Source organism: Aspergillus ibericus (genome assembly GCF_003184845.1).
Source record: "Aspergillus ibericus CBS 121593 unplaced genomic scaffold BO80scaffold_48, whole genome shotgun sequence".
Classification (NCBI taxonomy): Eukaryota; Fungi; Ascomycota; class Eurotiomycetes; order Eurotiales; family Aspergillaceae; genus Aspergillus; species Aspergillus ibericus.
In genome coordinates, this window is record NW_020292146.1 from 1 (window position 1) to 25,252 (window position 25,252).

The 25,252-nt window shown below is 52.4% G+C and overlaps 11 protein-coding genes across 11 annotated transcripts; 7 read left to right on the forward strand and 4 right to left on the reverse strand.

The window, feature by feature from the left end:
• Positions 1-149: 149 nt before the first annotated feature.
• Positions 150-1,506, reverse strand: BO80DRAFT_390233 (DUF3237 domain-containing protein). Its single transcript, XM_025717143.1, has 8 exons — positions 1,139-1,506; positions 1,056-1,083; positions 959-993; positions 758-897; positions 690-708; positions 537-639; positions 462-481; positions 150-415 (listed from the first exon to the last, which is right to left on the reverse strand). Exons 1-8 carry the CDS (start codon positions 1,178-1,180, stop codon positions 293-295), a joined length of 510 nt encoding a protein of 169 aa, XP_025571411.1. The 5' UTR covers positions 1,181-1,506; the 3' UTR covers positions 150-292.
• An 882-nt stretch (positions 1,507-2,388) lies between these two features.
• Positions 2,389-4,657, forward strand: BO80DRAFT_197197 (endopolyphosphatase). Its single transcript, XM_025714161.1, has 2 exons — positions 2,389-2,671; positions 2,739-4,657. The coding sequence occupies exons 1-2, from the start codon at positions 2,494-2,496 to the stop codon at positions 4,592-4,594; spliced, it is 2,034 nt and encodes a 677-aa protein (XP_025571412.1). The 5' UTR covers positions 2,389-2,493; the 3' UTR covers positions 4,595-4,657.
• A 1,587-nt stretch (positions 4,658-6,244) lies between these two features.
• erg27 lies at positions 6,245-8,038 on the forward strand. The gene has a single exon (XM_025714159.1). The coding sequence runs from the start codon at positions 6,655-6,657 to the stop codon at positions 7,810-7,812; it is 1,158 nt and encodes a 385-aa protein (XP_025571413.1). The 5' UTR covers positions 6,245-6,654; the 3' UTR covers positions 7,813-8,038.
• Positions 8,039-8,848: 810 nt separating this feature from the next.
• BO80DRAFT_197240 (uncharacterized protein) lies at positions 8,849-9,964 on the forward strand. Its single transcript, XM_025714162.1, has 2 exons — positions 8,849-9,083; positions 9,148-9,964. The coding sequence occupies exons 1-2, from the start codon at positions 8,933-8,935 to the stop codon at positions 9,948-9,950; spliced, it is 954 nt and encodes a 317-aa protein (XP_025571414.1). The 5' UTR covers positions 8,849-8,932; the 3' UTR covers positions 9,951-9,964.
• A 505-nt stretch (positions 9,965-10,469) lies between these two features.
• BO80DRAFT_364645 (uncharacterized protein) lies at positions 10,470-10,837 on the forward strand (the record flags this gene model as incomplete). The annotated part of the gene is made up of 2 exons (XM_025716159.1): positions 10,470-10,584; positions 10,665-10,837. The coding sequence occupies 2 exons, from the start codon at positions 10,470-10,472 to the stop codon at positions 10,835-10,837; spliced, it is 288 nt and encodes a 95-aa protein (XP_025571415.1).
• On the forward strand, positions 10,621-13,824 carry BO80DRAFT_197262 (transcription factor domain-containing protein). Its single transcript, XM_025714163.1, has 4 exons — positions 10,621-11,222; positions 11,289-11,397; positions 11,445-11,517; positions 11,570-13,824. The coding sequence occupies exons 1-4, from the start codon at positions 11,091-11,093 to the stop codon at positions 13,737-13,739; spliced, it is 2,484 nt and encodes an 827-aa protein (XP_025571416.1). The 5' UTR covers positions 10,621-11,090; the 3' UTR covers positions 13,740-13,824.
• Positions 13,825-16,288: 2,464 nt separating this feature from the next.
• BO80DRAFT_504925 (uncharacterized protein) lies at positions 16,289-17,680 on the reverse strand (the record flags this gene model as incomplete). Its single annotated transcript, XM_025724454.1, has 2 exons — positions 16,342-17,680; positions 16,289-16,311 (listed from the first exon to the last, which is right to left on the reverse strand). Exons 1-2 carry the CDS (start codon positions 17,657-17,659, stop codon positions 16,289-16,291), a joined length of 1,341 nt encoding a protein of 446 aa, XP_025571417.1. The 5' UTR covers positions 17,660-17,680.
• Positions 17,681-18,296: 616 nt separating this feature from the next.
• BO80DRAFT_458387 (uncharacterized protein) lies at positions 18,297-18,989 on the reverse strand (the record flags this gene model as incomplete). Its single annotated transcript, XM_025722274.1, has 1 exon — positions 18,297-18,989. The coding sequence occupies one exon, from the start codon at positions 18,987-18,989 to the stop codon at positions 18,297-18,299; it is 693 nt and encodes a 230-aa protein (XP_025571418.1).
• A 1,611-nt stretch (positions 18,990-20,600) lies between these two features.
• On the reverse strand, positions 20,601-20,909 carry BO80DRAFT_364788 (uncharacterized protein; the record flags this gene model as incomplete). The annotated part of the gene is made up of 1 exon (XM_025716169.1): positions 20,601-20,909. One exon carries the CDS (start codon positions 20,907-20,909, stop codon positions 20,601-20,603), a length of 309 nt encoding a protein of 102 aa, XP_025571419.1.
• A 148-nt stretch (positions 20,910-21,057) lies between these two features.
• Positions 21,058-22,533, forward strand: BO80DRAFT_428436 (cysteine and histidine-rich domain-containing protein). The gene is made up of 3 exons (XM_025720251.1): positions 21,058-21,268; positions 21,370-21,892; positions 21,949-22,533. The coding sequence occupies exons 1-3, from the start codon at positions 21,163-21,165 to the stop codon at positions 22,259-22,261; spliced, it is 942 nt and encodes a 313-aa protein (XP_025571420.1). The 5' UTR covers positions 21,058-21,162; the 3' UTR covers positions 22,262-22,533.
• Positions 22,534-23,555: 1,022 nt separating this feature from the next.
• Positions 23,556-24,875, forward strand: BO80DRAFT_428438 (retinol dehydrogenase 12). The gene has a single exon (XM_025720252.1). It carries the CDS (start codon positions 23,774-23,776, stop codon positions 24,686-24,688), a length of 915 nt encoding a protein of 304 aa, XP_025571421.1. The 5' UTR covers positions 23,556-23,773; the 3' UTR covers positions 24,689-24,875.
• The last annotated feature ends 377 nt before the right edge of the window (positions 24,876-25,252 follow it).

Consider the following 25,252-nt stretch of genomic DNA (forward strand, 5'->3'; position numbering starts at 1 on the left):
GGAGGAGGGGGATGGGATGGTGGGGGATGGGGAGAGGAGGCCGTTGTTGGGGGGGAGGGGGTGATGTTTATCATTACTACTACGGAGTAGTGGTATGTATCGATTGATTGAGGGGTCGTTTATTTGGGGTGAGGTGGGATGGGGTTGTTATTATGAGTTATGATGGATGTATGGATATGATGTTACTGTACTCCGTATGGGAGATGAATTTGATTGTCAAGCGGGGTCTTGTCATTGTTGTTGCTGCTACGGGCTTATTACCTAGTATCGAGCAAAGTAGGTAGGTAGTAGGTTAGCCCTGGACGACCTGGCTGACGTGGTACTCTACGACGGTGGGCTTGCCCTTTTCGACGTTGAAGCGGCCCTGGGCGACAAACACGCGGTGCTCCAGTTCCTTGTAGCGCTCGCTGCCGGTCTGTTGTTGTTAGTTGTTGGTCGTTTACAGACACTGGTATACTAACCTCGAAGGTAATGTGGGTAACTAGTTCATGACCATTAGCTAAATGTATCTTGTGGTTCACAAAGGACCGACTCACAGGCAGTGTTGAATGGAGTCGAGCCGTTCGGAGACTCTCCAGCAAAGACGGCAATGACTTCGGGCATCAACGTGCAAATACCAGTGTAATTCAGGTAGATGAGCTATTCCATGTTAGTCACTGTCTTTGACAGATCTTAATCCATTCACGTACATCCTCTCCATCCTTGGGCCTATATTCAGTCATTAAAATGCACAGCGATCCAGACACAAGATCCCTACTTGATAACGCCATGAGCATCCAGCCGCAAGTGCTTGCCATCAGCATCCGCATGGATGTAGTCATTGCCGATACCCACGAATTCCGCATCCAGGGCAGGGGAGAATCCAGGCTCGCTTTTGACCGTGCCACCGGTCATGGGCTGTGGTCATGCTGGAATGTTACTGATGATCTTGTGAACGGGAGGATCCGAGTGTGCTTACGACGACCTGCAGATTATTCTGCCGAGAGGCACTGCCTAGATGAAATTAGCGTTGTGATCTTCAGTCTACTCCATAGGAAGGTTTACGATGGACTTACCGACACCGAGAGGGGCATCGATCGTGACCTTCACCGTGAGACGGTTAGTCATGTCATGTTGGGTGGAGGATAGCGATACGGACCTTAAAGGTAAAGGCGGGCTGGAGAGTAGGAAATCCGGACATGGTTGCTTTGATGAGCTAGAGCTGCTGAGTGTAGTCAAGAGCTGTGTTGATGGGGAGAAATCAGCTGTCAGACAGCTCCGAAGTGAGCCGGATGATAAGGCTCGGTATAAGCCCCGCTGCTCGGTGAGGGGTCAGGGCCCCTGTTCCACAAGCACCGGCCAACCTATGGCATGTCCCCGATGGTGACAGGCGAGGTCAATCATCTCGCCGTGGGTTAAGTCCTTCGGGTACTTTTATTTCTTAGCTGTCCGGAATGCAATACCCCTCGACTCCGTATTGAGTGCGGCATCGAAGCACTGAGCTAGTCCGAGTCAGATGCTGCGATGGCGGGGTAGGATCAACATGGCTGGTATCGGTTGACCTTCTTCTATTTTTATATTCGTGCCTTTTACTCCATCCTTCCCTTTGCTTGGTCTCTCGTGTGGGCAGATATCCCTCATCGTCAGCTGCCACCGACTGTAACCGCATCTTCCCCATCCATGTCCGAATGTCTACTGACTCGTGTACAGGCTGGCTGTTAACGTTACGATTTCCGATCACCTAATAAACCACCCGACAATGGAGGACAGGGAATAGTGCCATCCACCCTCCAGTCGCTCGGGGCTGGAGAGCCTATCACAACGACGACAGCCTTGGCTCGGTCAGCTATGCGGCCAGCGCGCGTCGACCTTGGGGGTGAAGTGACTGAGACGGTGGGAGAAAGCATCCGGAGAGGGTCCAGCAAGACAAGCGATGACTAAGGGCGTCCTACAATCTGCTTGTCGATTGCAGGCACGTGGGCTGGCCAGGCGACGGTACAGGCTGTAGGTACCTTACATTAGGGGGGACCTTGACTGCCACCGCACTGCCGCCTCGCTGCTCCTTCCGGTACCGTTGGAGAGTCTGGTATGTACACACCTGATCTGCTGGAACAATTCCGACTGAAATCCCAGAGTCAGATGTCCCAAGCGGTTGCGTGTCTCTTGCCAGGCCGACATTTAAATGCCAGCCAGACCACCCAGTTCCGTGCTGGCCTTTTCGTGGTGGTCAAATTGTCAACCGCAACAACAAAGTGGGTCCCACCCGCTTCCTCGCGCTTGTCCCGATCTGGCCTTGAGCTGTGACGTCGACGACGATCCAGGCGACCAAAATCTCCATCTCATGTAATTAGCCCCGGTTTCGCTACCTTTTGGTGTTGTCGTTAGCTTCGTTTCGCTTTTTTTTCTTCATCGAGGTCGCGTGCTCAATGTCTACTTATGTCTGACTCGACTGGTCAAGGTTCATTCTGATTTCCCGCATCGTCGGGGTTTCGCCGCCTGCTCACAACTTTCCCAATGGTTCCGATTCGACTACTTTCGGTGCTTCCGCTCCTAGGAACCTATGTGTCCGCCTTTCCGGTCTTGGAACAACAGCCGCTGGGTGATGGGTTCCAGAATGGGGCCGAATTTGAGCCACCCACCGCGGGTGCCGAGTCCTCCCGGGGGCTCTCGGGGCGCTTTCTGCACATAACAGGTACGTGCTTTCTTGATCTGCGCGACATCAGGGCCGCGAGGAGAACGGTGATGCTGATCCTACCAAGATTTCCACCCAGATTCGTACTACCAACCCGGAACTTCTGACGAGAAAAGGTGCCATAGAGGTGATGGCTCGGCGGGATACTTTGGAGCCGAAGAAACCGAATGCGACTCGCCATTTGCCCTTATCAACGAGACCTTTCGCTGGATCGAGGATAACCTCAAGAACAACATTGACTTCGTCATCTGGACTGGCGACTCTGCGCGACATGACAACGATGAGAGGAACCCTCGCACGGCCGAAGAGATCATCGACTTGAATCAATTCATGGCGGATAAATTTGCCGAGGTCTTCAAGGGAAAGGGCGCAACCCATGGTCTCTCCATCCCGATTGTACCAACGCTTGGGAACAACGATATCATGCCACATAATATCTTCAAGACCGGGCCGAATCGGTGGACGAAGCAATATAGAGAGGTGTGGCACAAATTTATACCCGAGCATCAACGCCATAGTTTTGTGGAAGGTGGCTGGTTTGTCTCGGAGGTGATTCCCGATCAGCTGGCCGTCATCAGCTTGAACACTCTGTACTTTTTCGATTCCAATTCTGCCGTCGATGGGTGCAACGCGAAATCCGAGCCAGGCTATGAGCATATGGAGTGGTTGCATGTTCAACTAAAGTTGCTGCGGACTCGTCACATGAAAGCCATTCTGATAGGTCATGTCCCTCCCGCTAGATCCGGGACCAAGCGCAGCTGGGATGAAACCTGCTGGCAAAAGTACACGTTGTTCGTGAACCGGTTCCGGGACGTCGTGGTCGGTAGTGCATATGGGCATATGAATATCGACCACTTCATGTTCCAGGACAGTCACAAGGTGAAGATTGCCGACGCCCGTGCAGCTGTGCTGTCTGATCTGTATGACGACTCGGGTGAAATTTCCATTCAATCCCGTTATGACTATCTTTTCAGTCTCCGGGACGACTGGTCCAGCCTGCCGTCTCCGCCGGATGGTATGCCGAAAGACACCTTCATTGCGGACGAATGGCTCGATGGTGATGTCACCACGGAAGGTGCAAAGAGCTCAAAACCGAAGAAAAAGAAGCGCTTCTTGAAGAAGATCGGTGGTCCTTATGCCGAGAGGTACAGTGTTTCGTTGGTGTCGCCTAGTGTGGTGCCGAATTTCTTTCCTACCCTGCGGGTGGTTGAGTATAACATCACCGGCTTGGAAGACACGATGACTTGGGCCGATGCTTCGATCCATAAGGGCTTGGATATGGATATCCCGGAAGCTGTCGATGATGAGCTGTCCGCTGAGAAGAAAGACAAGGGGAAGAAGGATAAGGACAAGAAGAACAAGGACAAGAAGGGGGATAAGAAGGACAAGAAGGACAGAAAGAAGAAAAAGCCACAGGCCAAGGTCCCTGTACCTCCATCGTCGACTACTCCTCCGGGGCCGGCTTATTCAAACCAGGCGTTAACCTGGCTCGGTTATACCCAGTACTATGCCAATTTGACCAAGATCAACAGCCAGATGGCTAAACATCAGGAAGTGTTGGCAGACGATCTCGACCAAGGGGATGCGCACGAGATGAAGCACCGCGATGTCTTCACGTTTGAGGTCGAATACGACACCCGACACGACAAGCTCTACAAGATGGACGATCTTACCGTGCGCAGTTTCTTCAAATTAGCGAAGCGAATTGCTAAGAACCGGTTGGGTAAAGACGATCTATGGGCGCAGGATGCGACCGCGGACGAATTTGACACGGATGCCGAGTCCGTCGACAACAGTGGAGAAGATTTGGAAATTGAAAAAAAGAAGAAGAACAAGAAGCCGAAGAACCGGGTGTGGAGGGCATTCCTGGAAAGAGCTTTTGTTGGGACTTTGGACAGTGACGAACTTGACGATATAGAATGATGTTCCTGCCTGCCGCGAGGTGGACAGGAGATATACGATGTTATGGTCACGATGTTTCCTTGCTGGTTACTCATCTGTTGCTGTGTATATATTATTCTAATTTTGGCCTTTGCTAGTGGTCAATATTTAGTATGACCTTGGATATAGATTGCTTCCATTCGTCTGGTACCTTCTGTGTAGTATGGAGAAGGCGGTGGGGAACTGCCGCGACGGTTGGAGCCTTGGAGGAATGAAGATGAGGTCGGTTGTCATCTTTCTCTTCTCCCTCGACCACTTCCTCCTGTCGATGCGTATGACGGGGCCACTGATATCATCACTTGACATCTGCGGGTATAATCTAAATGCCATGGCCCTTCACAGCCCCATGGAATGATGGAAGACGCACCGATGCTTCCGATGCCACGCTGGCAAGCCTGGCAGCGCCCGCCAGCTGTCATCCGTTTCTACCGCCATCCCCGTGTTGAGAAGCGCGCGGGCGCCGAGCTTCCCACTTGCAGTCTAGTCGGTCGACCCGTCTCAGGGGCGGCTCGCTCAGGCACAGAGCTACGGAGCTAGAGTTAGCCATGGGTTGGCCAGCTGCAACACTTCTCGGAGCCCATGTGTTACTTTTGCTGCCGAAGGAGAGGCTGGCGACAGGCGATCCACCGTGCTATGCCTATCTCATCCTTTCGGCTGGATCAGAAGCTGCAAGGCAGGGAAAATCAGCAGTTGGGCTCTGACACGTATCAAACTAACTGATGCGCTGTCCCTCCGCCCAATGGCTCGCATCTGGACGGGACCAGCCAACATGCCACCTTGCCCTTCGTAATTATTTTTTCGTTTGGGTGATGGTAGTCATCCACACCATGGCGTTCCTAATCATTGCTGCGATTGGTGCCCGACCTCTTCTCCGTCATGGCGAGGACAAGCACAATTGGATGGGACAAGAAGAATATAACTCCGACCGCTTCTATCGTATCTACAGACTACCTACTACGTCCACTACAGAAGCGGGGATCCATCCGCCTTATATGTATAGTGGAGATTGCCGCGGTTCAGATCACTCGCCTCGACTAGCCCGGCATCATCATTCCGTACTGCCGTGGCTTCATCCACTTGGCTGTGGCCAGGGAAATCTCATCCGGGCAGATAACCTGCCCTTGCATCATTGCTCCGCACAATCCTTCATTATCGGCCGTATTCCCCCATTCTCGCACCGCAGCGACCGGAGAATCCCCTCAATTGGCGGACTTGCCTCCTAAGCTGCCAATATTTGGTTGCTTGACACACGAGCAGGCTTCATACATGGGGTAATCTCACGATTGCTTCTGCTTTTGGCCCCAATCTCGTGGGCAGTGCCGTCGCTGGCAAGAAGCAAGGCTAACGCCTTACTGCACCTACTTGCACACGATGCATCAAGACTGGCTCCTACCTCAGAACTATCAGCTCCTTGCCACTTGTTGTAACGAATGCTCCCTTTTCCGTGCCTTGCATTTATAATTTCCACCTTTATCCTGTTGCGCTCTACCTGAAATCTTGCGTGCAGGGCGATTGACAGGACGAGTACCAGGTAACTAGGACTCCCTGGGCGGCTTCCGGTTTGGTTCAACTTTTGCTTTCTAGAACAATCTACTCTACACCCGCTGCATTGCTTCCCAACGGTGTCCCAAGGAGTATTAATTGCTGACATATGTAACATCTTTTCGGTTGGCGGCTTCGTGCTTCAAACGCTGGGAATCTCCGAGGGTGCACAACTAATCAGCTATCTCAAACGCGGCATTGAAGACCACAAACACGACGAATCGACTCGAAACGAGCGCACGCAAATAACTTTGCCAGTGCAACTGAGTGTTTGCATTGGAGCAACCTAAAACCCAGACATATTAGCTTTAGGCGCCAAACACGAGCATGGGAAGCTTTGGCGTTTGCGACAGCTGATCTGTACTATACATCGTTTGCGCGCGCGTCCGAGGTAAGACTCCAGATCCTTGGCGCTTTGCATGTTTCACTTTGTTGCATCTGTTTATGTGGGCGCGGTGGGCTAGCGGTGGCCGCTGGGTGATCTTACAATCTATGACCCAATGCTGCACGAAATTATCCTCCCGTCCGAGGTTGTTGGGTTACACCTGGATGTGGCTAACTTGACTGGCAATTGCCCTTCGGTAGAAGCTGGCTCGATCGCATTGTGGATGGCTTCCTCCGAGGTAGACCAGAAGGCCTTGGGCAACTTTGCGGCCATCACGAGCCTCGAGCATCCGTTTCTGTCCGCAATGCTCTACAAGATTCTTGGGCTGTCGGTTATGCTATCCAAGAAACTTCTCCGTGCACGACGGCTGCGACGCCTGGATCCCACCCGAGAAACCAAATCCCTTCATCTTTATTATCATATTATATGGCTTTCCCGTGAGGGCCTCCTGATTTTGGAAGAGGTTGTTCTTCCGATGGTTGAGGAATATATGGAACTGAAGATTCTCGCCTACAAACTGCGAGCCTCTTTCTACCACATATTCGTTCTGTTCCATAACCAGCCTGCTGTCCACTCGCCGGGCATTGTTAGTCTCCCGAGCAGCACACCCGTGTCAAATGGCATTACCGAAGCGGAGTCCCCCAAGGATTCCAGTTCGAGATTCTCATTCCAAGCAAAGCCTGATGTGATAACGGTATCCGGGAAGCCCAGTTCGGATGATGCGCCACGAGCCAAGGTTACGCAGGCGCCCCCGGGCTTTGCCCCGGTTCAACCCCCCAAATCGATCTCTGCTTTTCTTCTCCCTGCTCTCGATTACACACCCACGGCTACCGCATGTTTCAACCATGCTGCTGCCTTGGCTGAGCGGTTTCTCCCGGGATCTCATCCACTTCGTCTCTCCATCAAGCTCGAATTTGCCGCCTACCTCTACGATTGCCTGCACGATGCCAACGCCTGTCGACGATTGGCCAAGCAAGCCATTGCCGATGTATACAACGCGCAAGAGGGTATGGACGACGAGAGCTTTGAAGATGCAGCCGAGATCGTGGGGATCTTGGGCAAGATGGTGAAGCGGGGTAGGAAAACGAGCACTGCGGGAGGTAGTACCCTGGACGGGCGCAGTGAAGGCAGTCAGACACCGTCCTCTCGAACGACGCTGAAGAAGCCCGCCCCACGAGTGCCTCCAAACACCTCGCCCACACGCACGGCCTGGCCGACGGGCGGGGAAGTGGCTCCGGCTGTTCCTGATCCTACCATGATGAACCCCATTTGAGATCTACCTTTACGACTGTATATTCTTCTGACGGTGTCTGTACTTTAGTCGACTTCTGTATTATCCTGTATCGGTGTTGAGGCGATAGACTTGGCAATTGGGCATGTGGATAGTATGAGCGATGAGGCGACGTGTAGATACTACGATGTAGATAGAGATGTAACTGGCTGATGTCATGAACCCCACCGGAGGGTACTGCAGTCTACAATTGTATGTCTCTGCCAATGGCCACTGGGCAATGGATCTCTTGTTGATGCCCGGTGGAGGCCACCGCATTGTCGCCTGAGGCAACCCCCCACCGGTAAAATACCGCGTACCCTGATACCGGGCCGGACGAGAAAATTACCGCCGATGCATGAACGGGCCGGCTCAGGCAACAGTTCCAGAGCTCGATTTCTCCTGAGTTCGACATACGAGGAGTCGTTCGTTATCTTCCTGGCGATTAAGATTGACGGGTGCCTGCAGGCTTTAATTGAAATTGCCATCTCAGGGGCGTCCCCGACCAGACTATCTAAACTCTACGGGTCCCATCTCCCGTTTCTTACCATACAGAACCCGATTGACTTGGCAACCAGCGCTTCATCGCAAGCGTTGCGACTCTTGGGGGTGTCTTTTACGTCATTCGGCGGTGATCTCCTCCTGCAGCATCCGGGCGCATTGGAGAAAGTTCATCTCCCATTCCTGCTGACCCGTGCCAAATCAAGCCCCTCCTCGTCCTCCACGTCTTCCCCACCATCCTGTGTTGTCCGTCCTCGTTGCCGGGGTTCGATCGCAAGACGCGCCTGCTTCCCGACCGTCCGACCGCCTGATCGACATCATCGCCTAGAAGCGAAGACGCAGATCCAGCGCAAGACCCTGAAAAAAGCAACAGAACAAGGCCCAAGGCTGCGCGCGCAACTCGTTTGCCAAAGGACCCTTACGAGGCTGCGACGCATCTCCATACATGCATAAACCCTCCGAACCTTGATTACCACCGTTTCGATTTTTTTGTCCCTGGTCTGTCTGGCAATGAAGCTGTTTGTTTCGGAAGCCTCTCATACACGCGGGACCCTCTTTGGTTGTTAGAATATTGTTGCTTCGAGGATTGGAACGAGTCCGGCCGACAGGTCGCTCGCCGTGGATGATGCGGTCGGGGATTCAGAAACCCGGAGCCATTCCGTTTCTTGCGCTCCTGATCTTTTCGCTGTTTACTTTGGTGCCGTCGCTGGCCAAGGAATGGGACTTGTCCAATTTGCATTTGGGGTATATTGGCTATCGCAGTGAGGTTCGACGTATGGCCCCTTTTCCCTTCAAGGTGTTTAGCTGAGTCAGACGCTAACGATAGTGGTTTTACAGAGGTTTCCCGGGTCAAAGATAGCTGGACCGATGTTCGATCACGATTTCGGGTTACTGGGGGACAGTGGAAGCCGTGGCTGCTAGATGGGTACTCCGAGCCATATTATGATCGCAAAGCTCGCCCACGACGTTGCGCGGTGGATGCGCCGGCTCGGAGTGCCTTTGAGGCTGCGGCCGTCTTTGATACCGATCCTCTAGCCTATGCGGCCCGAGAATCGTCCGCTTTTACTCGAGGGGTGCGCGCGTTCAAAGCAATGGTGGTCAGGCAGCCTGATCCTGGATTGCTTCCCTCTTTACCGGACGAAGGCGACTCCGAAAAAGTACCTACGCTGCTTACGTCGCGTATCAATTCCTCCGTTATCCCTATACCATCCGACAACGGACTTTTGGTCTCGTATAGTGAGACGATACCGACTACCAGCAGCGTGGTCGAGCTGTCTCGGTGGTTGCTGAATGTATCCCGAGCGTCGTGGCAGCAGGTCTGCCGCGCCGGGAGCGAATATTTCGAGAACATGACTGCTTGGCAGGGGCTTGGTGCTCCGCCACACTCCGGCCTCTCGAGCAACAGCTCGTCCGGTGCGGTTCAGCCCCGAGAGCCAATGGCTATGCCAAAAGCGATGGTGAAAGGCAGCGACATCCACGCAAACCATTCTGCGCCAATCGCTACATCGACACCGAACAGCACCGCGATGGCTGCCGGACAGTCCAAGGTCGCTGGACTCCAACAGGAATCGGAGCAAATGCGCCGGGGGAGCTGCATGGCCATTGTGATCGGTCTGGTGGTGGGTGTCATGTGGTTCTAAGCTGATCCGCAGATCTGAAATTGAACGTTATAGTCTGGTCGGGCAGCATGCGATTTGAGATTGCGCTCCCGAGGGTCCTCGATTCCCGTGCAAACGGGCTGGCTTTGATTCTGTGCAGAAATTGACGCAATGCGCGTGTATTTGGTTCATGTACATCAGTTGCGGGTCCAAGGACCGATTGTTCATGCCTTATGACGGATGGATATAGGGCTGTGTTACCTGGCTCTGTTACCTGGCAGGCGGCTGCCATATGCCATATGCCATATGCCATATAGATAATAATGTTTTTACTGTGAAGCAGTCATCCACCTAGTACCTCATAGTCCATACTGACAGTAGGCTACATACCACACGACGCAGCACATTCCCGCCCCGCAACCCATCCCAAGAATGCCATCCACCCATATATAAACCCCCATCCCATCCCATCCCATCCCTCTACCCCCTCCCCAGTCCGCCCCCAGACCCCTTCTACAACCATCATCATCATCACCATCACCACCACCACCACCACCTACCATGAAACCAACCACCATCCTAACCACCCTCCTAACCCTAACCATCACCACCCTAGCCGACAAAACCTGCACCCCAAGTTTCGACTACTGCTCGGACGTCCTCCTCGACTCGAAGGGTGAGCCCCATCCCCCCCCCCACCCCCTTCCCTTATGCCTTTCATAAAGTGGTAGATTGTTAATAGAAGGTATGATGCAGGCTTCTCGCAAGATGACCTAACCGCCGCCCTGCAAGGCACAGGCTACGAGACCGAAGACCTGGGGAATATTCTCTTCCATTGTACGAATCCAGGCCAGATTGGACATGCCAAGTTGTGTGAGAGTGGGTGTCAGGATCCGCCGCAGGAGGGGAGTCATGGGTGTGATGGATAGTTACTTCTAGTATTTGTGGGGGGTTGAGTTGTTGGGTAATGGGGAAGTATGGAGTATGGAGTATACTTAAATGGGGGAATGAATGAATGAAGGTTGATTGAGATTGCGGAGTATAAGTAGTAGTATCATAGTAGGAACTGAAAGAACGGGGTACGGGAACGGAGCGGAAGCGCCAGTTGCCGCGCCCGCTGCCGGAATCCCAGCCATTTGGTTTTCCCTTGTCCGCTGGTGCTCCCTGGCTGGGTGAGCTGTTATGGGATCGTTACTCCATATTATCTCGCTATTTTCGGCATCGAGGAGTAAATTTGACGATATTTTCATATACTGTTCTATATACACGATCGAATCAAAGGTGTATAGTATATACCTGGCTGTTTACCCCAAGGCATGTCCCCACTGACAGGCACCCACCCATCCCGCCAGGACAGCCTCACTAACAATGATCCCTCAGAACCAACATCTGATTGAACGCTGCTTACTGGCTTGCGGCATGACTATTCCCTCTACTCCCTGTTGCGTCTGCCGCCTAAAGAGGCGCGGCTGCGACAGGGCCGTACCTGGTCTGTTCTAGGTATCCTCGTATGCGACGTGAGCTAACACCAGCCAGTCTGCGGAGGATGCATAAAGCGAAAACTGCACGGGCAATGCTCTTATCGTCCCGAGGACATGCCTCCTAAGGTGTATGTTGATACATGTCTCTGGTTGGTTTTGGCATCTCTCTGACGTTCCCAGCTCTCATAAGAAGGTGAGAACGTCGCCCCCGGCGGATAGTATGCAGGTGGTCGTTCCCCCTCCGTCTTCGATCCAGCGCCCGCAACCACGGGATCCTCACCATACTCCTTCTGCGCGGCCAAAAAAGAAGCGTCGTCGCAATGAGGTGCCATCTTCTCAGCAGAATGGTCAAGATGAGATCCCCTCTTCTCAACATCGTCAAGTTGAAATCCCCTCTTCTCAGCAACGTCGGGTTGTGATGCCATCTTCTCAGCGACATCGCCAGCATGAAATTCCCTCTTCTCAACATCGTCGGGATGGAATCCCCACTTCCCAGCAGCGTCATAAGGACGGTATCCCTTCCCAGCAGCCTCGTAGGGAAGACTCGGTCGATGTATACTCTGTCTCGTCGCGTCAGAGCCACCATCCTGCACCCCCCTCAGCCGGGACTAGCATCAACACTCACATCGCGCGGTTGAGCCGGTTACAGCATACCGTGGATGCGCGAACCGGTCGGTTGAAGGAGGAACCTGTCGACGATGGCATGTTCTCACTGCAGGATCCCAAACTCGCCAACAGTCACCCAGTCAGAGCTCGCAGCTCGAGCGTCGCCGAGTCCCCGACTCAGCTACCCTCGGATTTAATGGATAATCTGATCGTCACGTATCTGTCCCGTGAATACGTGAACTGGCCCATCTTCGACCTGGCTGAATTCCAGTCCGCCCGCGAAAAAGTCGGCGACATGCAAGATCTTAGAGCTGGGTCAAGTGGCTTCCACGCCATCCTCATGATGGTCCTGTGTCTTTCCGGTCTCAGGTACCGCCAGGTGGATGATGCGTATCTGCAGTCGCTGTTTGACCATGCCCAGAGGCTGACGGGTAGTCCCGACTGGCAGGGAACGCCCTGGATGCGCGTCCAATGCCTCTTTCTCCAATGTCAGTATCTCAATGGGACGGGGAATCCCCGGCAGGCCTGGGCGCTGATTGGGTACACGATACGCATCATGCAAGGCTTGGGACTGCAGTCCAAGACCAGTGGACGGGACGGACGGGAGAGACAGAAGCATGAACTCGGTCGGAGGCTTTGGCACAGCGCCATTATCCTGGAACGTATGCTGGCGTTGCAAATTGGGCTATCCCCGCAGGTGACCAACCCCCTGCAGGTCCTCCTCCCCACCCACCTCGATACGGACTACATCGACGCCGTCTCAGGCGGAACTCCCAGCTCCAGCGAAGAGCGGCCCTCCATCATCGAGTTCCTGCTTGCATGCGCCAGACTGTACGGCCATGTGGAGGACATTGTCACATGGGAGGCCGATGCAAGAGTACGGCACGACAGCTGCGCCGCGAAGAAACTGCTGGCGCTGGATTTCGCGCCGCTCCTCAAGACCGATGCTTTGTTGTACGACTGGCAGACCTCGCTCCCATCGTTTCTGCGCATGGATCAGGAGACACTGACCGACGATCCCATTGTCCGCCGGCAACGCAATATCCTCCGTGCTCGATATCTGTATGTGCGTCTCCGGTTGTACCGACCCGTCCTAGCCCTGGGAGTCGCCCTATCGGCCAAATGCAGCTGCCGACCAGGCGGCCATCCCCACATGACCGGAAGTGAGACTTCATCCGTGGACTCTCCGATGGTGAATTCTATCGTTCGTGAGATATCCACCAAATGCGCCCTCATTGCGGTGGAGCTAGTCGAACTAATATGGAAGAACACGGACAACTTGCTCGACGGCGGGCCTGACGATGTCAGGCTCATGTCTGGTTCTCCGTACTGGGAGAACGTCGACTATCTCTATGCCTGTGGGTCCGTGATCCTTGCCGCCCGACTCTGTCCGTTCCTGAAGGGCAACAATGTAATCACACGCTCCCGGCTGAAAGATTGCCGGACGCGGCTCCTACTGCTGTTCAATCCATACAACGGATTCCGGGGAAATGGCCAATTGGGCAAGTTGATGCGCTTGTGTCGCAGCACACTCGAGAATCTGTCCAGTGCTTTGAAGCGGGATGCAGGGGGCGATGCAGTCGCGGGCCTGGATGAGGAGACGCGAAGCCGGCTGGTTGATCGGACCATGGACACGCCGGTTCGGGGTCGCGCGCGCAGACACAGTACCGCGTCGGTGATACAACGGGCATATCTGGGCTGGATTGAGAGTTTGCCAGTGGATTTGGTGGATGAGGTTGCCTGATGCTATATACCTTGTGTTTATCAGCGAAATTAGACTCAACATGAAGAAAAGTGATACAGATACCCAGGCCTATAACAGTCAATAATGTCCTGGTATATCTCGAAGTGCATCGGTGGCCTGATGACTGTCATACATCTTATGCTGTTGTCGTTGGATTATGTTTTGAGAATCAGGAAAGTCGGGCTGCTGTTGTTGATGAATGGAACAAGTGGCTTGTGTGACGGGGATGCTTTAGCCGACTGCGCCCTTTCAAAACAAAGCATAAGGAATGGGTCGACTGCTCGCTCAGGGGCCCTTGGACCTGTGATTTTGAGATTAACGCCAGCCAAGTGGTCCGTCTGGCTATGTTGCTGGGAATAGCGTCTAAAAAGCCTGACCTGAATGATACTTGATAGAGGAATGTCACCTTTATGGCAGATGAATGGATAGCATGGGGGCTATATTGACACAGGACGATGACAACAGTGAGTGAAAAGGCCGGAACCAGATTCCATTGCTCCCTGCTGCCAACCACGTGCCATCCATCCATCCATCTATAGAAGGCCGCCTCTTCATTCACCATGACGCACTTCCTTCCCTTTTCTTCAACAAGTGACTAGCTATCGTCCTCCCAAATATCTTCCTCGCCCTCAATCTGAAACCCATCTCTATTCCATCCCTTCTCAAGCCCTCATTACCATAATGCCACCCAACCCCCTCCCCCGCCCATCCCCCATGGCTCGCAAATTCCTTATGGCGATTGCTTCTAAAGACAAGCCGAAGCATCACCAGCCAACGCCAACTTCCTCCGAACCCTCCTATCTCCCTATCACCTTTGACAAGCAATACTATTTCTTCTATGACGCTCTGACGGACTCATCCACACTTGCAAAAGTCCTACACGTCCCCGAGGCTCCTAAGATACGCCCAGCTAGACTATTGGGCTACCATATGAAGCTCTGGTGACAGTATCCTGTCCTTCTTGAAGGGCCAGGGCTTCAGGCTGTGTATGGCACAGCGTGTGAGATTGAGTTGGAGGAACACCATGATCGACTGGTGGCCTACGAGATGGAGAAATACCGTCTGAGATATTCTTGACGATGTCGGTGGTGTTGAAAGAACCGTTGTGGGGGTCGTTTTTATGTGGAATGGAGGACTTGAAGAGTTGCAGGGAGGGGATGTTGACTTGGAGGAGTGTGTACAGGAGGAGGTGTTTAGTGGGGAGGAATTTTGATGGGGAAGGGGAAGCGTTTTCTAGAGTTGAGCAGGTAATCGGGGCCTGTGAATATGAAGAAAGCCGTTGGAGAGGGAGTGCAGGGGATGCAGTGAATGAGCAGAAGCAACACTTAACACTTGATCCTTCTCATTCCCTCTTCCTTTCCCCTCTCTCTCACTCTACTCCCAAGGAGCTCGTCTTCAACACCGCATCTCCCTGTTTTTTCTGTGCTCTTCTGGACAATCTACCTCCTCTCTGATCAGCCTTTCTGTCGTCACTCTAGCTATCAAATGGCTGCCGCGTTCCAAATTGGAATTGAACTTAAAGCCCTGCTCTCCGATCAGAAAAAAAGGCGGACTTCAAGGACTTAGACACGTCTGTGGAAAACCTGGTTACTCAATGCAATGCACGCCTTCCATCTGCCATCCGCCTCCATCATGGCATCGATGGGGTCTATGACGGGGCAAACGCCAACAGTGAGTGGTCATTGACAGACGATGTGTCTATAAAGACGGACAATGGCAAGCAGTGTATGTCAAGCCACGTACCTTATTTTGTTCCCTAACCAATCTACTTACTTTTATTAGTTGGAGTAGAGATAGTATCTCCAATCTTGAAATATCAGGAGGGAAGTGACTGGCGCGACGAGTGCCAGGGCTCTACACAAATGGCCGACTTGATGAACGACGACGGGTCCAGGTACTTTGCCTGGAACTTTGTAAACCTCTACCTCTACCATGGTCGAAAGGCAACCATTGAATTTCGACAGGCCCCGCATGCCACTGGTGCACCGGCTTGCGTATCTGGGTGGAATTTGTTGTCTCTTCTGTTCAGTCATCTAAAAAAACGCTAGATTATCGGTCTCTCCTAGGGGTTTCTTCGAGAGATACAGGGCCTGCGCGCTTTTCTCCTGTCTCACGAGTCTTCTCTTACCAATTCTTGGAGCCTTGAGCGCCTTTTTGCTGGAAAGTCCGGCCATGTTATTCTCCGGGCTGCTGGGACTCTGACGAGTGAGGAAGAAGAGACGTTGGAAGCGAAGAGGGTTGAATCAAATCAAAAGAACATGATTATAATTATGAAGGAGTTGGGATAGTTGGGATTGATTCAGAAGGGGTTGTTGGAGATGAAATGGTGGGTTTGTGATGATGATTGGGAGGATCATTAATGCTGGGAATGTATCCTGGGTGGTAGGTTGACTTAAAGATGTATTGCATGATTGGTTGTATGGAAAGGATTGGATAAGGTATGGTTAAGGGATCAGGGAGGTAGAGCTAAGATATATGTAGGTATGAGAGTCTGCTGATGTGTAATAGTTGAAAATATTCCAAATCGTTATGAAGATACTGTAAATCATTCAAAACTGTATATACAGAAAACCTGTATGATGTGTACCATGTAATCACTCACCCAGCACCTCCCTCAAAACCCTCTCCACCCCCTCCAAATACTCCCGAATCATCCCCGGCTCCTCAAACCCATCATTAAAACTATACACCAGTCGCAACTCATCCCGAAACGAAAACACATGCAACGCATTCAACCCCAACACCACATCAACAGCAAATTCATAATCCTTCACCCTCACAACCCCCCCATACGACCGCCGAAGATACCTCTCCACAATCCCCAAACTACTCACATACGCATCCGTCGGACCAGGCATATCCTGAGCCTCCGGGCTCTTAAGCATCCCAATCAACACCTTATTATACGCTCCCACAATATTCAGAGCGTCGCAATTCTCCTTGATCCCGTACCGATAACTCTGATTCAACGCCCGCGCAAATTGATCAAACCCCACCGGCAGAGTAATCGAAAACGGCACCGTAGTGGGATAATTCGCCGCTGCGACTGTGCGATACCGCTCGGGGAGGTAATCCCGGAGATTGAATGACTGGACGGTTGTGTATTGTGAGGTGTTGGAGTTCGGGTCCGCGTGCTGCATCAGCACCATGCCGTACGCGGCGTGCACGGCTGAAGTTACCGATATGCCTGTTCTCTTGCACCCGTGGATAATCGCCGCCGTGAGATCGGGTGAGAATCGATACTCGATGTGTTGGGATTTTCCTGGTGGGACTTGTCCCGCCTTGGATACCATTCCGATGCTGGGCAGTCCGGCGACGTATTGTAGGACTTGTGCGGTGGCTTTTTTGGTTTCGGCTTCGGTTGGGGGGTCATTGTTCCCTAGGGCTTCGGGGAGGGGAACGGATAAACAATGGTGTTCGTCTCCAAAGACGATGTCAGGGTTGGGGTTGAGTAAAGCGCGGAAGAACTTATCCCACCAGATGAGAACGCCCACGCCGTCGATGGTGTAATGCTGAGCGCGAAGGACGAGTTCCGAGGTGTGGGGGAGGTAGTAGAGTTTGGATTGTGTGATGTAAGTGCCGTTGCGTTGGAGAGCATCTGCGTCGGTGAGGTCGGTGACGATGAAGGTAGAATCGAGCCATTCGTGGAGGGTTTGCTCATTGGGGATCTCGTAGATTTTGGTGGTGCCTTCAATGGTGGCGGCCATGTCGGGCTCTTCGAACCGCATTTGTTTCCAGGCGTGTTGGAGGGCGGTTGTGATGTTGGGGAGGTTGATGTCCACGGATACTTTGGAGTAGGTGGTGTATTGTTGGTTGGTGGTGGAAACGGTGGTGGAGATGTTTGCGAAGTGGACGAGGTATTCTTCGAAGCCGGTGAGAGGGCGTTCCCACCGCGTGGGGGAGACTTGAGACCAGCTCATGTTGGAGTGAGTGAGTGAGCTGATTGACTGATGATTTGGTAGATGTGAGGACTGACCTTGATGATGTGAAGCAGTTGGGTTATATACTTGAGTTGATTGATACTAAAGCACCCACCTACTTAGACTTATCGGGCCATAGCGTGCTGATGTTGGCACTAGTAACCGAACATGCCAATAAGATGGTCTGAATGGAGTCTCCACACTGCTGATCCCATACGCCTGAGTCTGACTACATCTCAACTGGAGACAATCTTACTGAGCAACGGGATCAGGCGGGGCGCAGTCCATCTTTGCGCTGGGACTAAGCTAATCCCACCTCAGGTGGATTTAAGATGTGGATAGACTTTAAGCCTGTAGATGATTGAGCTATCTGGCTAGTTATTACACGGATATCCGCTTGAAGCTGTAGACCAACATACTCCGTACAGACAAGGCATAATCCAATGCTTGGCCGGGTAACTAGGCCGGCAAGCAAGAATCCACCTGGAAACAAGATCCACTATCAAGTTGAATTGATAGAGACAATTGGACTTCACATCACCGTCAACACCCTCCCCTATTCAAACCGAAACTGATCCTCCTCAGATCCTACCAGCCAGGTCCTCAACACTTCATAAGCATCTCATCAACACCACCCCTATTCAAACCGAAACTGATCCTCCGCAGATCCTACCAGCCAGGTCCTCAACTCTTCATAAGCATCAAGATCATTTTCCTTCCTGGAAACCTCAACCTTCGGGTCATGCCAATGAGGCGCCCTCTCGCAGTTGGGTAGCGGCTCTCCAAGTCTGCCACTGCATCTGAAATCAACAATTACAAGACTTGAATCCCCAGCCAGCATGATCGCCCGCGGGTTGATATTATTATGCGCCAGTCCATTTTCATGGAGATGACGAATGCCCGCCAAAACACCGCTCAGGCCATTCGTCATGATTTCATCCACCTTTTCCCGCTCACTCGCCCGGAAATCCTCCTTACTCAAGCTCCTGGGGTTCACCCGCAGCGCAAACGTCATCATATACCGTCCGGAAGTAATGCTCGTGATATAGCCACCTCGTTCATAGCATCCATGGTAAACACCGACGTTGGGGTGAGGCAAATCCTGAAGAAACTCGCAGATTTTGACCTGGTGATAGTACTGGTCCTCTCGGAGGGTTTTGTGCAGTTCCTGGACATCGGAGAGGTCGGATACGGCTTGAGGACGGCTGTCAACATCGCGCCATTTCCCGGTGTAATGGCTGCCGTCTTGCTTGACAACGTAGCAGACGTAGTCGAATTGGATCTTGCAATTGGCCCATTTTATGGTTTTGAACGATCGGATGATTTCCATCTTGGGGCTTGAAGCCTGCATTGGAACGATTTGTGGGTATGTGGATTTTCAGAAGTAAGGATTAAGAAACTCAATGGGATAAGCCTGTAGAACAAATGATTAGCTAGCTCTAGGCTCAATGCCTTTTATACAGGCGACGGTGGGCTGTACTTGCTATCTTCGTAGGATGATGCCGACATACGCGGAGTAGGATCCTCTTAGATAATGGCAATTCCCATACGGCAGGACGTATTCCCAGGAATCTCATTTCTTGTGTAGGGATGTCACTTTGTATGTCGAGACACAATCCTTGAAGACATACTCATGTGGAAGACTCTGGTAGTGATGAGGTAGATACAGCAGGGAAGGCAAAGGTCACAACGAAACAGACCAGGTGACTGCGCCATGAGTGACGGCAGATCCTCTCTATTAGTTCTCCTTTAACTGCTGGGGTCTTCCTTTAACTATGGTCCGTGCCCAGCGTCGGAACCTTTTTCCTGCTGGCAATGGCAACCTTTATGCTATATTGTCCAACATCCATTCTACATGCGATTCCAATTCTGAAAGAAGCCTAGCCCATCAGATAGGGTTCTATCAGGTTCAGAGCCTGTTGAAAGGATGCATGTTCATACAGAGATACACTGGATCAGATGAACCATATGCACCAGCAACAGTACCTGCAAGCTGTGATGATTTGGCAGCGATGCTGTATTGAGAAGACTGACATATGATGTGAACATGGAACCGAACCACAATATACGGATACTCTACCGCAATTAAGCATCTGAGGTTAAAGGTGCCCCTTACGCTAATGCTGGGGTACTCCGCGTCGGAGTCAATCGGACGCCCTTTCACTCGGCCCGTGCGATGTCCCTCTCCCCGCAACCAATCAACCCACCGGTGATCCTTACCACAGCCTCTCTCTCTCTCTCTCATTACTTATCTACACCATTATCCAATTGCCCGATACCACTCAACATACTGCGTACAGAACAGCCCCCATACTCGACAGTGGCCTAACTACAATGTACTCCAAGAGGGGTTTTGAAAGTCTCTCTGCCATGGGGTCAATGAGACATGTCACCAGGGTGGTCTATCTGCAGCAGGCGAACGATGCGCTGCTTACCACTGGGCAGATTGAGACCAAGAAGGCACCGTAGAATTCATGTCTTGATGGGTTGGTAAAGACAGCTGACGTTGTAGAGGTAGAGGAGATTGCCAAGGTCACTGGCATTGATGTCCTTCTCATCGGACCCTGGAATTTAGGAATCAACAACGGCAGTCCGGTCCTAGGACCCTTTCACAATGGTTTGAATGCCGCGATTAAGCGCATTCATAAGGCGGCTTTAAGTAATGGTAAAAGGCGGGGATTTCTGTGTGAGTGGACAGGCCGCGAAGTGTGTAGGCCTCGGAATCCAGACGGTATCTCTTGGCTCTTTCTCTTCCATTTTCAGATTGTGTTTAGTCCAGGCTGATCTTGATAGATCTCCGCTGCCTGCCACGTTCCTGTCGAATGCCTTGCAGACGGTCAAGGCACCGACAGATGTCGCGTTCTCATGTACTAGGTTATTATCTGTTATGTGGACACCCAATGTTGGTATGAATATATACAGTATGTTGGTTGTGGCATGGCTACTGCTTCTCCACCTGGTCGATCAGAGTCTCCATCTCCTGCTCCGTCCACCGATGGAACAGCTTCTTTGGGTCAGACAACGACGCGTCTGCCTGGACCGATTGCACATGTAGAACGGGCACATCAAAATCGTAGACATCCTTCCAGGACTTGTTGCTGGGGAGCTGGATATCCAGCTCGGAGTAGTCAAAAGGACGGCGCTTGTGCAGCTGGGTAACGGTGTGTTTGGCGGTATCGCAGAGACCGCAGTTTGCGCGGGTAAAGAGGGTGACGCGGACCGCGGAGAGACGAATGGCGGTGGGAAACATAGTGTATTGCAGCTTTCTGGTTCCAGTTGGTGAGCAATGACGGAGAGGACGGAGGATGTAGAGAGAAGCGGAATGGAACCTTCGAGCTTCCCGACTAACCCGTTTGGGTCGACCTCACGGCGGTTCTTCGACCTTCGATGCGACGAATCGACCATTGACTTCCCCCGCGACTGAGTCAAGACAGCATCTTCTGGAGAACCGTCATACCCACGGTCTCCTCTGTTCGCTTCCATTCACTGCCTAATCGATCAAAATGGCCTCCAAGTGTGTCCACAAGGGCTGCGGGAAGGAATTCACCGACGCCGAGGAGCCCTGTGTCTACCATCCTGGCCCGCCGGTGTTCCACGAGGGACAAAAAGGTAAACCCAAGGACCTTGGGGTCGATGGACCACTCATTCCCTCCCTTCCGTCTTGACCTTCCTTACGACTGCATCCCGCCCACCACTAACCCACCCCATAGGCTGGAAATGTTGCAAGCCCCGCGTCCTCACTTTCGACGAATTCCTCGCCATCCCACCTTGCACGACGGGCAAACACTCCACCGTCGACGATACCCCCGTTGAACCGAAACCCCAACCCGCCGCAGAAGAACCTGCTGCGCCTGCACCCGCGCCCTCAGTCGAGAGCCCCGTCCCCCGCACAGCCATCTCCCCGGCCATTCCCCCTCCCTCGAATGCGCCCACCCCCGTCCCCGAAGAACCCGACTCCGATGACCCGGATCTCGTGATCGCCGCGAACGCGACCTGTCGTCGCCGGGGCTGCAACACGGGCTACGATGCAACCATCCCGCGCGAGGAGGAGAAGTGCGTGCATCACCCGGGACAGCCCATCTTCCACGAGGGCAGCAAGGGCTGGTCGTGCTGCAAGAAGCGGGTGCTGGAGTTTGACGAGTTCCTGAAGATCCAGGGCTGCACAGAGAAGACCAAGCATCTATTTGTTGGAAAGGGAAAGCCGGCGGGCGAGGAGAAGGTGGAGTCGGTTCGGTGGGTGTCTCCTCCCAACTACAGATGGGTATATACTGATTGATGATGGTATCTAGGAACGATTTCTACCAGACCTCCTCCTCCGTGAACGTGTCGCTTTACCTCAAAAAGATTAACAAGGAGACCGCCAAGGTGACGTTCACAGCTACATCGATCGAGCTGGACCTCCCTACGACGGATAACAAGCGGTACAAGGATACCTATCAGCTGTTTGCGCCGATTGATCCCGAAAAGTCGCAGTTCCGTGTGTTGGGGACAAAATTGGAGTTGACGCTGGTCAAGGCGGATGGAACGAGCTGGCCGGTGTTGCGTAGCGATGATAAGTGGTCTGGAGAGAGAATCCAGATTGGTAACGCTGGACGGGTGTGATAGACTATACTATAAAATTGTGGTTGAGTATAGCATGATAATGACTTGCAGTACAGTAGCTTTCTTATCTTATCCGCAGCGCAGCAACCGCGCCAGCGCAGCACCAGCAGCAGCGAGGGCGCTTATCAGCAGATAGGCATGGCGACGGGTAGATATCCCAACAACACCAAGCTACAAATCAGCAAAAGCCAGCCTGCCAGCAAGCCAGCCAAGCAAAAACCATACACCTCATCCACATCGCACAGCAGACAAGACACACAATAAGCTTACGGCACCAGCATCTAGCTAGCTAGGTTTAAATCTATAACTACCCGCCCATCCCAAAGAATAGACAAAGCAGATATATACTAATTTTGAAAAAGGAATGTATCGCCTCCTCCACGACTCCGCGCATGGGGATTTTATCCGGTAAGAAAAAACTCCCTAGCGTAGCCATAGCATGTAACAAAAAGAAGACGGTGACCTAGCAAGCTAGGTCATGTTCTCCAAGGCTGGGAACGGAAGGAAACCCATAGAGAAAAAATCCCACACAAGATAACCCTCAGCGAGCCGTACGGTGACGGAGCCCCGGTAAGATTTACATTTTAACAATAAGGTAAAAGTAAACCGCTACTGATGATGGAGAAAAGAAAAAAAAGGAAAAGGGGCGAGGTGGGAGGAGGGGGGGTTTATGTAGGGGGGATGGCTGGGGGGTGGGCGGCTAGGGGGGTTGACGAGGTGGGAGGTGTTAGGGTTAGGGTCTATGCTTTCACGTGGTGGGAGGTGTGATGGTGGGAATCACATGTGAATTGGTTCTGTTGAGGGTGGGGCTGATGGTTACGTATCTTATTATCGGGTAGATAAGGGTGGGTGGTGTATGGGTTGGTATGGGGTATGTTTGGTTTGGTGTGGGACGGGTATTGATGGTTATTAGGATGGAGTATACGGAGTATTGGTTTCTGAGTGGGTCAACTTGGGTTAATTATGCGGTATATGCTGACACCGTTATAGTCAATCATGTGGTTATTGTTAATTTCGGAGCACGGGGTACACTGTAAGGTATCCTGCAACCTGAATTGCGACGACTGGTGCCTGATCAACACTCAGATATTCCAATCATCACTGGTCTCAAGTCGGCTGCACTAACTATATGGGCTATATCACAGGCTTATGTTCCTGGAAGTTTGATTGGCTACAGTTCGCTCCGTGCTGCATGGCTGACAATTTTTCCTTGTCGGTCTTAGTGTCTGAGCTACTAACGGCCTGAGTAAGGGTCCGATAGATACACTTCATGTCATTGCTGGGATTTATGCTTCTTAATTCCGTCCTCGGGCCTAGTCACTAACTATCACCGGGAACCAGCCTAGCTCTACAAGTTCCAGGCTATCGATCGGCGTAGTGCAAAGGATTCTAACACGAAAAACGTGTCAATGATGACAGGCACGGGAGAAAGCATGAGGTATAAAAGGACGCTGCCCCAGGACATCCCTCCGTTCTCGATCATCCATTCTTCACATTTCACCTGACAGCGCAATGATATTTGACTCGGCCACCATTAAGGGTCGCGCCACTCAGGGCGCCTTCTTCAAGCGCCAGCTGTTTGGGGAACCGCCGGTTGTCTCACGGACCGACGTTGATCTCTCGGGCAAAACCGCCATCGTCACCGGGTCCAACACCGGTCTTGGCTTCGAGTGCAACAAGCAGCTCCTGGACCTAGGTCTGAGCAGACTCATTATTGCTGTGCGCAGTGAGTCGAAAGGCGAGGAAGCCAGGAAAGAGCTGCTTGCAGCGAGACGCAGCGAGACGGTCGTCATCGAGGTATGGAAGCTAGACCTCTCGCGCTATGACTCCATTCTGGCCTTTGCGGAGCGCACCAGGTCTCTCGACCGCCTGGATATTGTTATCAGCAACGCAGGTGTCTTGAAGAGGAATTTCGAGCTCAACAAAAGTACAGGCCACGAGGAGACGGTCCAGGTCAATCACCTTTCCAATGCCCTTCTCGCCATCCTGTTGATCCCCGTCCTTAAAGAGAAGAATTCCCCCGAACACCCCGGTCGTCTGACCGTTGTGTCATCGGATACACCGGCCTGGGCGAAGTTCAAGGAACGAAACTTCAACCCCCTCCTGTCGGCCTTTGATAAGAGCGAGTATTTCGACGGGCAAGATCGCTATCCTACAGCCAAGCTGCTCAGCCAACTGTTTCTGAGCGAACTCGCAAAGCGCGTACCACCGTCGGTCGTTGTTATCAACGCACCCAACCCGGGCTTATGCAAATCTGGCCTTGCCCGAGACTTCAATGGCACTTTCGCGGGTTACATCTTTAGTATCTTTCAGTTCATCCTCGCCCGGAAGCCTGCGGTCGGAGCCCGCGCACTCACGGATGCAGCGGTGAAGCATGGCGCGGAGTCCCATGGACAGTATATCGAAGACGGGAAACTGGCGCCGTAAGTACCTCCGAAGATACTAAGAAGTCACTAACTGCCTCAGGATGGCGCCTCTTGTGTATACGCCAGAAGGTGAGAAGATTGCTCAGACTCTGTGGCAGGAGACGATGGATGAGCTTGCATTTGCGCGAGTTGCAGATATTCTCCAGGACTTGAGCAAATAGCTGGCGATGGCAGCACGGTCACCAGCTTGAATGCGTTTCGCGATATGTTGATTCCTTTTGTACGTAGTACCCCACTCATGTTAATAATAATGTCGTATGGACACACACACAAAGAAACCTATAGCCTGAGGGAGAGATGTATACCTCATGCGACCCGTACCATACCGATCGATACACGGTCAGAATGGTATGACCGTAGCCGGTAATGACAGCTCTAGTACGAGTACCCCTGGCGCCCCTGATACACCTGAGCGACTTCCAAGGACTGGTATCACTTTGAGTCCGGTTGTACTATGTATGTAGAACAGGAATTATCGGAATCGCTCTCACGAGTGCGCATGCCTCATTTGGCGGAAGGTCTGGCGTCATCCCACCGATGGCGAGACAGTGTTAAACATTGGTTG

What these genes read in the sequence shown, in the direction of transcription:
- BO80DRAFT_390233 (XM_025717143.1), bottom strand. Translation starts at nt 1,180, where the DNA reads ATGTCCGGATTTCCTACTCTCCAGCCCGCCTTTACCTTTAAG. An exon ending in AGAATAATCTGCAGGTCGTC is followed by an intron (nt 898 to 958) that starts GTAAGCACACTC and finishes GCATGACCACAG; the next exon opens with CCCATGACCGGTGGCACGGT. An exon ending in TTACCCACATTACCTTCGAG is followed by an intron (nt 416 to 461) that starts GTTAGTATACCA and finishes TAACAACAACAG; the next exon opens with ACCGGCAGCGAGCGCTACAA.
- BO80DRAFT_197197 (XM_025714161.1), top strand. Translation starts at nt 2,494, where the DNA reads ATGGTTCCGATTCGACTACTTTCGGTGCTTCCGCTCCTAGGAACCTAT. An exon ending in GCGCTTTCTGCACATAACAG is followed by an intron (nt 2,672 to 2,738) that starts GTACGTGCTTTC and finishes GATCCTACCAAG; the next exon opens with ATTTCCACCCAGATTCGTAC.
- erg27 (XM_025714159.1), top strand. Translation starts at nt 6,655, where the DNA reads ATGCTGCACGAAATTATCCTCCCGTCCGAGGTTGTTGGGTTACACCTG.
- BO80DRAFT_197240 (XM_025714162.1), top strand. Translation starts at nt 8,933, where the DNA reads ATGATGCGGTCGGGGATTCAGAAACCCGGAGCCATTCCGTTTCTTGCG. An exon ending in CTATCGCAGTGAGGTTCGAC is followed by an intron (nt 9,084 to 9,147) that starts GTATGGCCCCTT and finishes GTGGTTTTACAG; the next exon opens with AGGTTTCCCGGGTCAAAGAT.
- BO80DRAFT_197262 (XM_025714163.1), top strand. Translation starts at nt 11,091, where the DNA reads ATGGGATCGTTACTCCATATTATCTCGCTATTTTCGGCATCGAGGAGT. An exon ending in ACCTGGCTGTTTACCCCAAG is followed by an intron (nt 11,223 to 11,288) that starts GCATGTCCCCAC and finishes ATGATCCCTCAG; the next exon opens with AACCAACATCTGATTGAACG. An exon ending in CTGCGACAGGGCCGTACCTG is followed by an intron (nt 11,398 to 11,444) that starts GTCTGTTCTAGG and finishes AACACCAGCCAG; the next exon opens with TCTGCGGAGGATGCATAAAG.
- BO80DRAFT_428436 (XM_025720251.1), top strand. Translation starts at nt 21,163, where the DNA reads ATGGCCTCCAAGTGTGTCCACAAGGGCTGCGGGAAGGAATTCACCGAC. An exon ending in GTTCCACGAGGGACAAAAAG is followed by an intron (nt 21,269 to 21,369) that starts GTAAACCCAAGG and finishes CCCACCCCATAG; the next exon opens with GCTGGAAATGTTGCAAGCCC. An exon ending in GAGAAGGTGGAGTCGGTTCG is followed by an intron (nt 21,893 to 21,948) that starts GTGGGTGTCTCC and finishes GATGGTATCTAG; the next exon opens with GAACGATTTCTACCAGACCT.
- BO80DRAFT_428438 (XM_025720252.1), top strand. Translation starts at nt 23,774, where the DNA reads ATGATATTTGACTCGGCCACCATTAAGGGTCGCGCCACTCAGGGCGCC.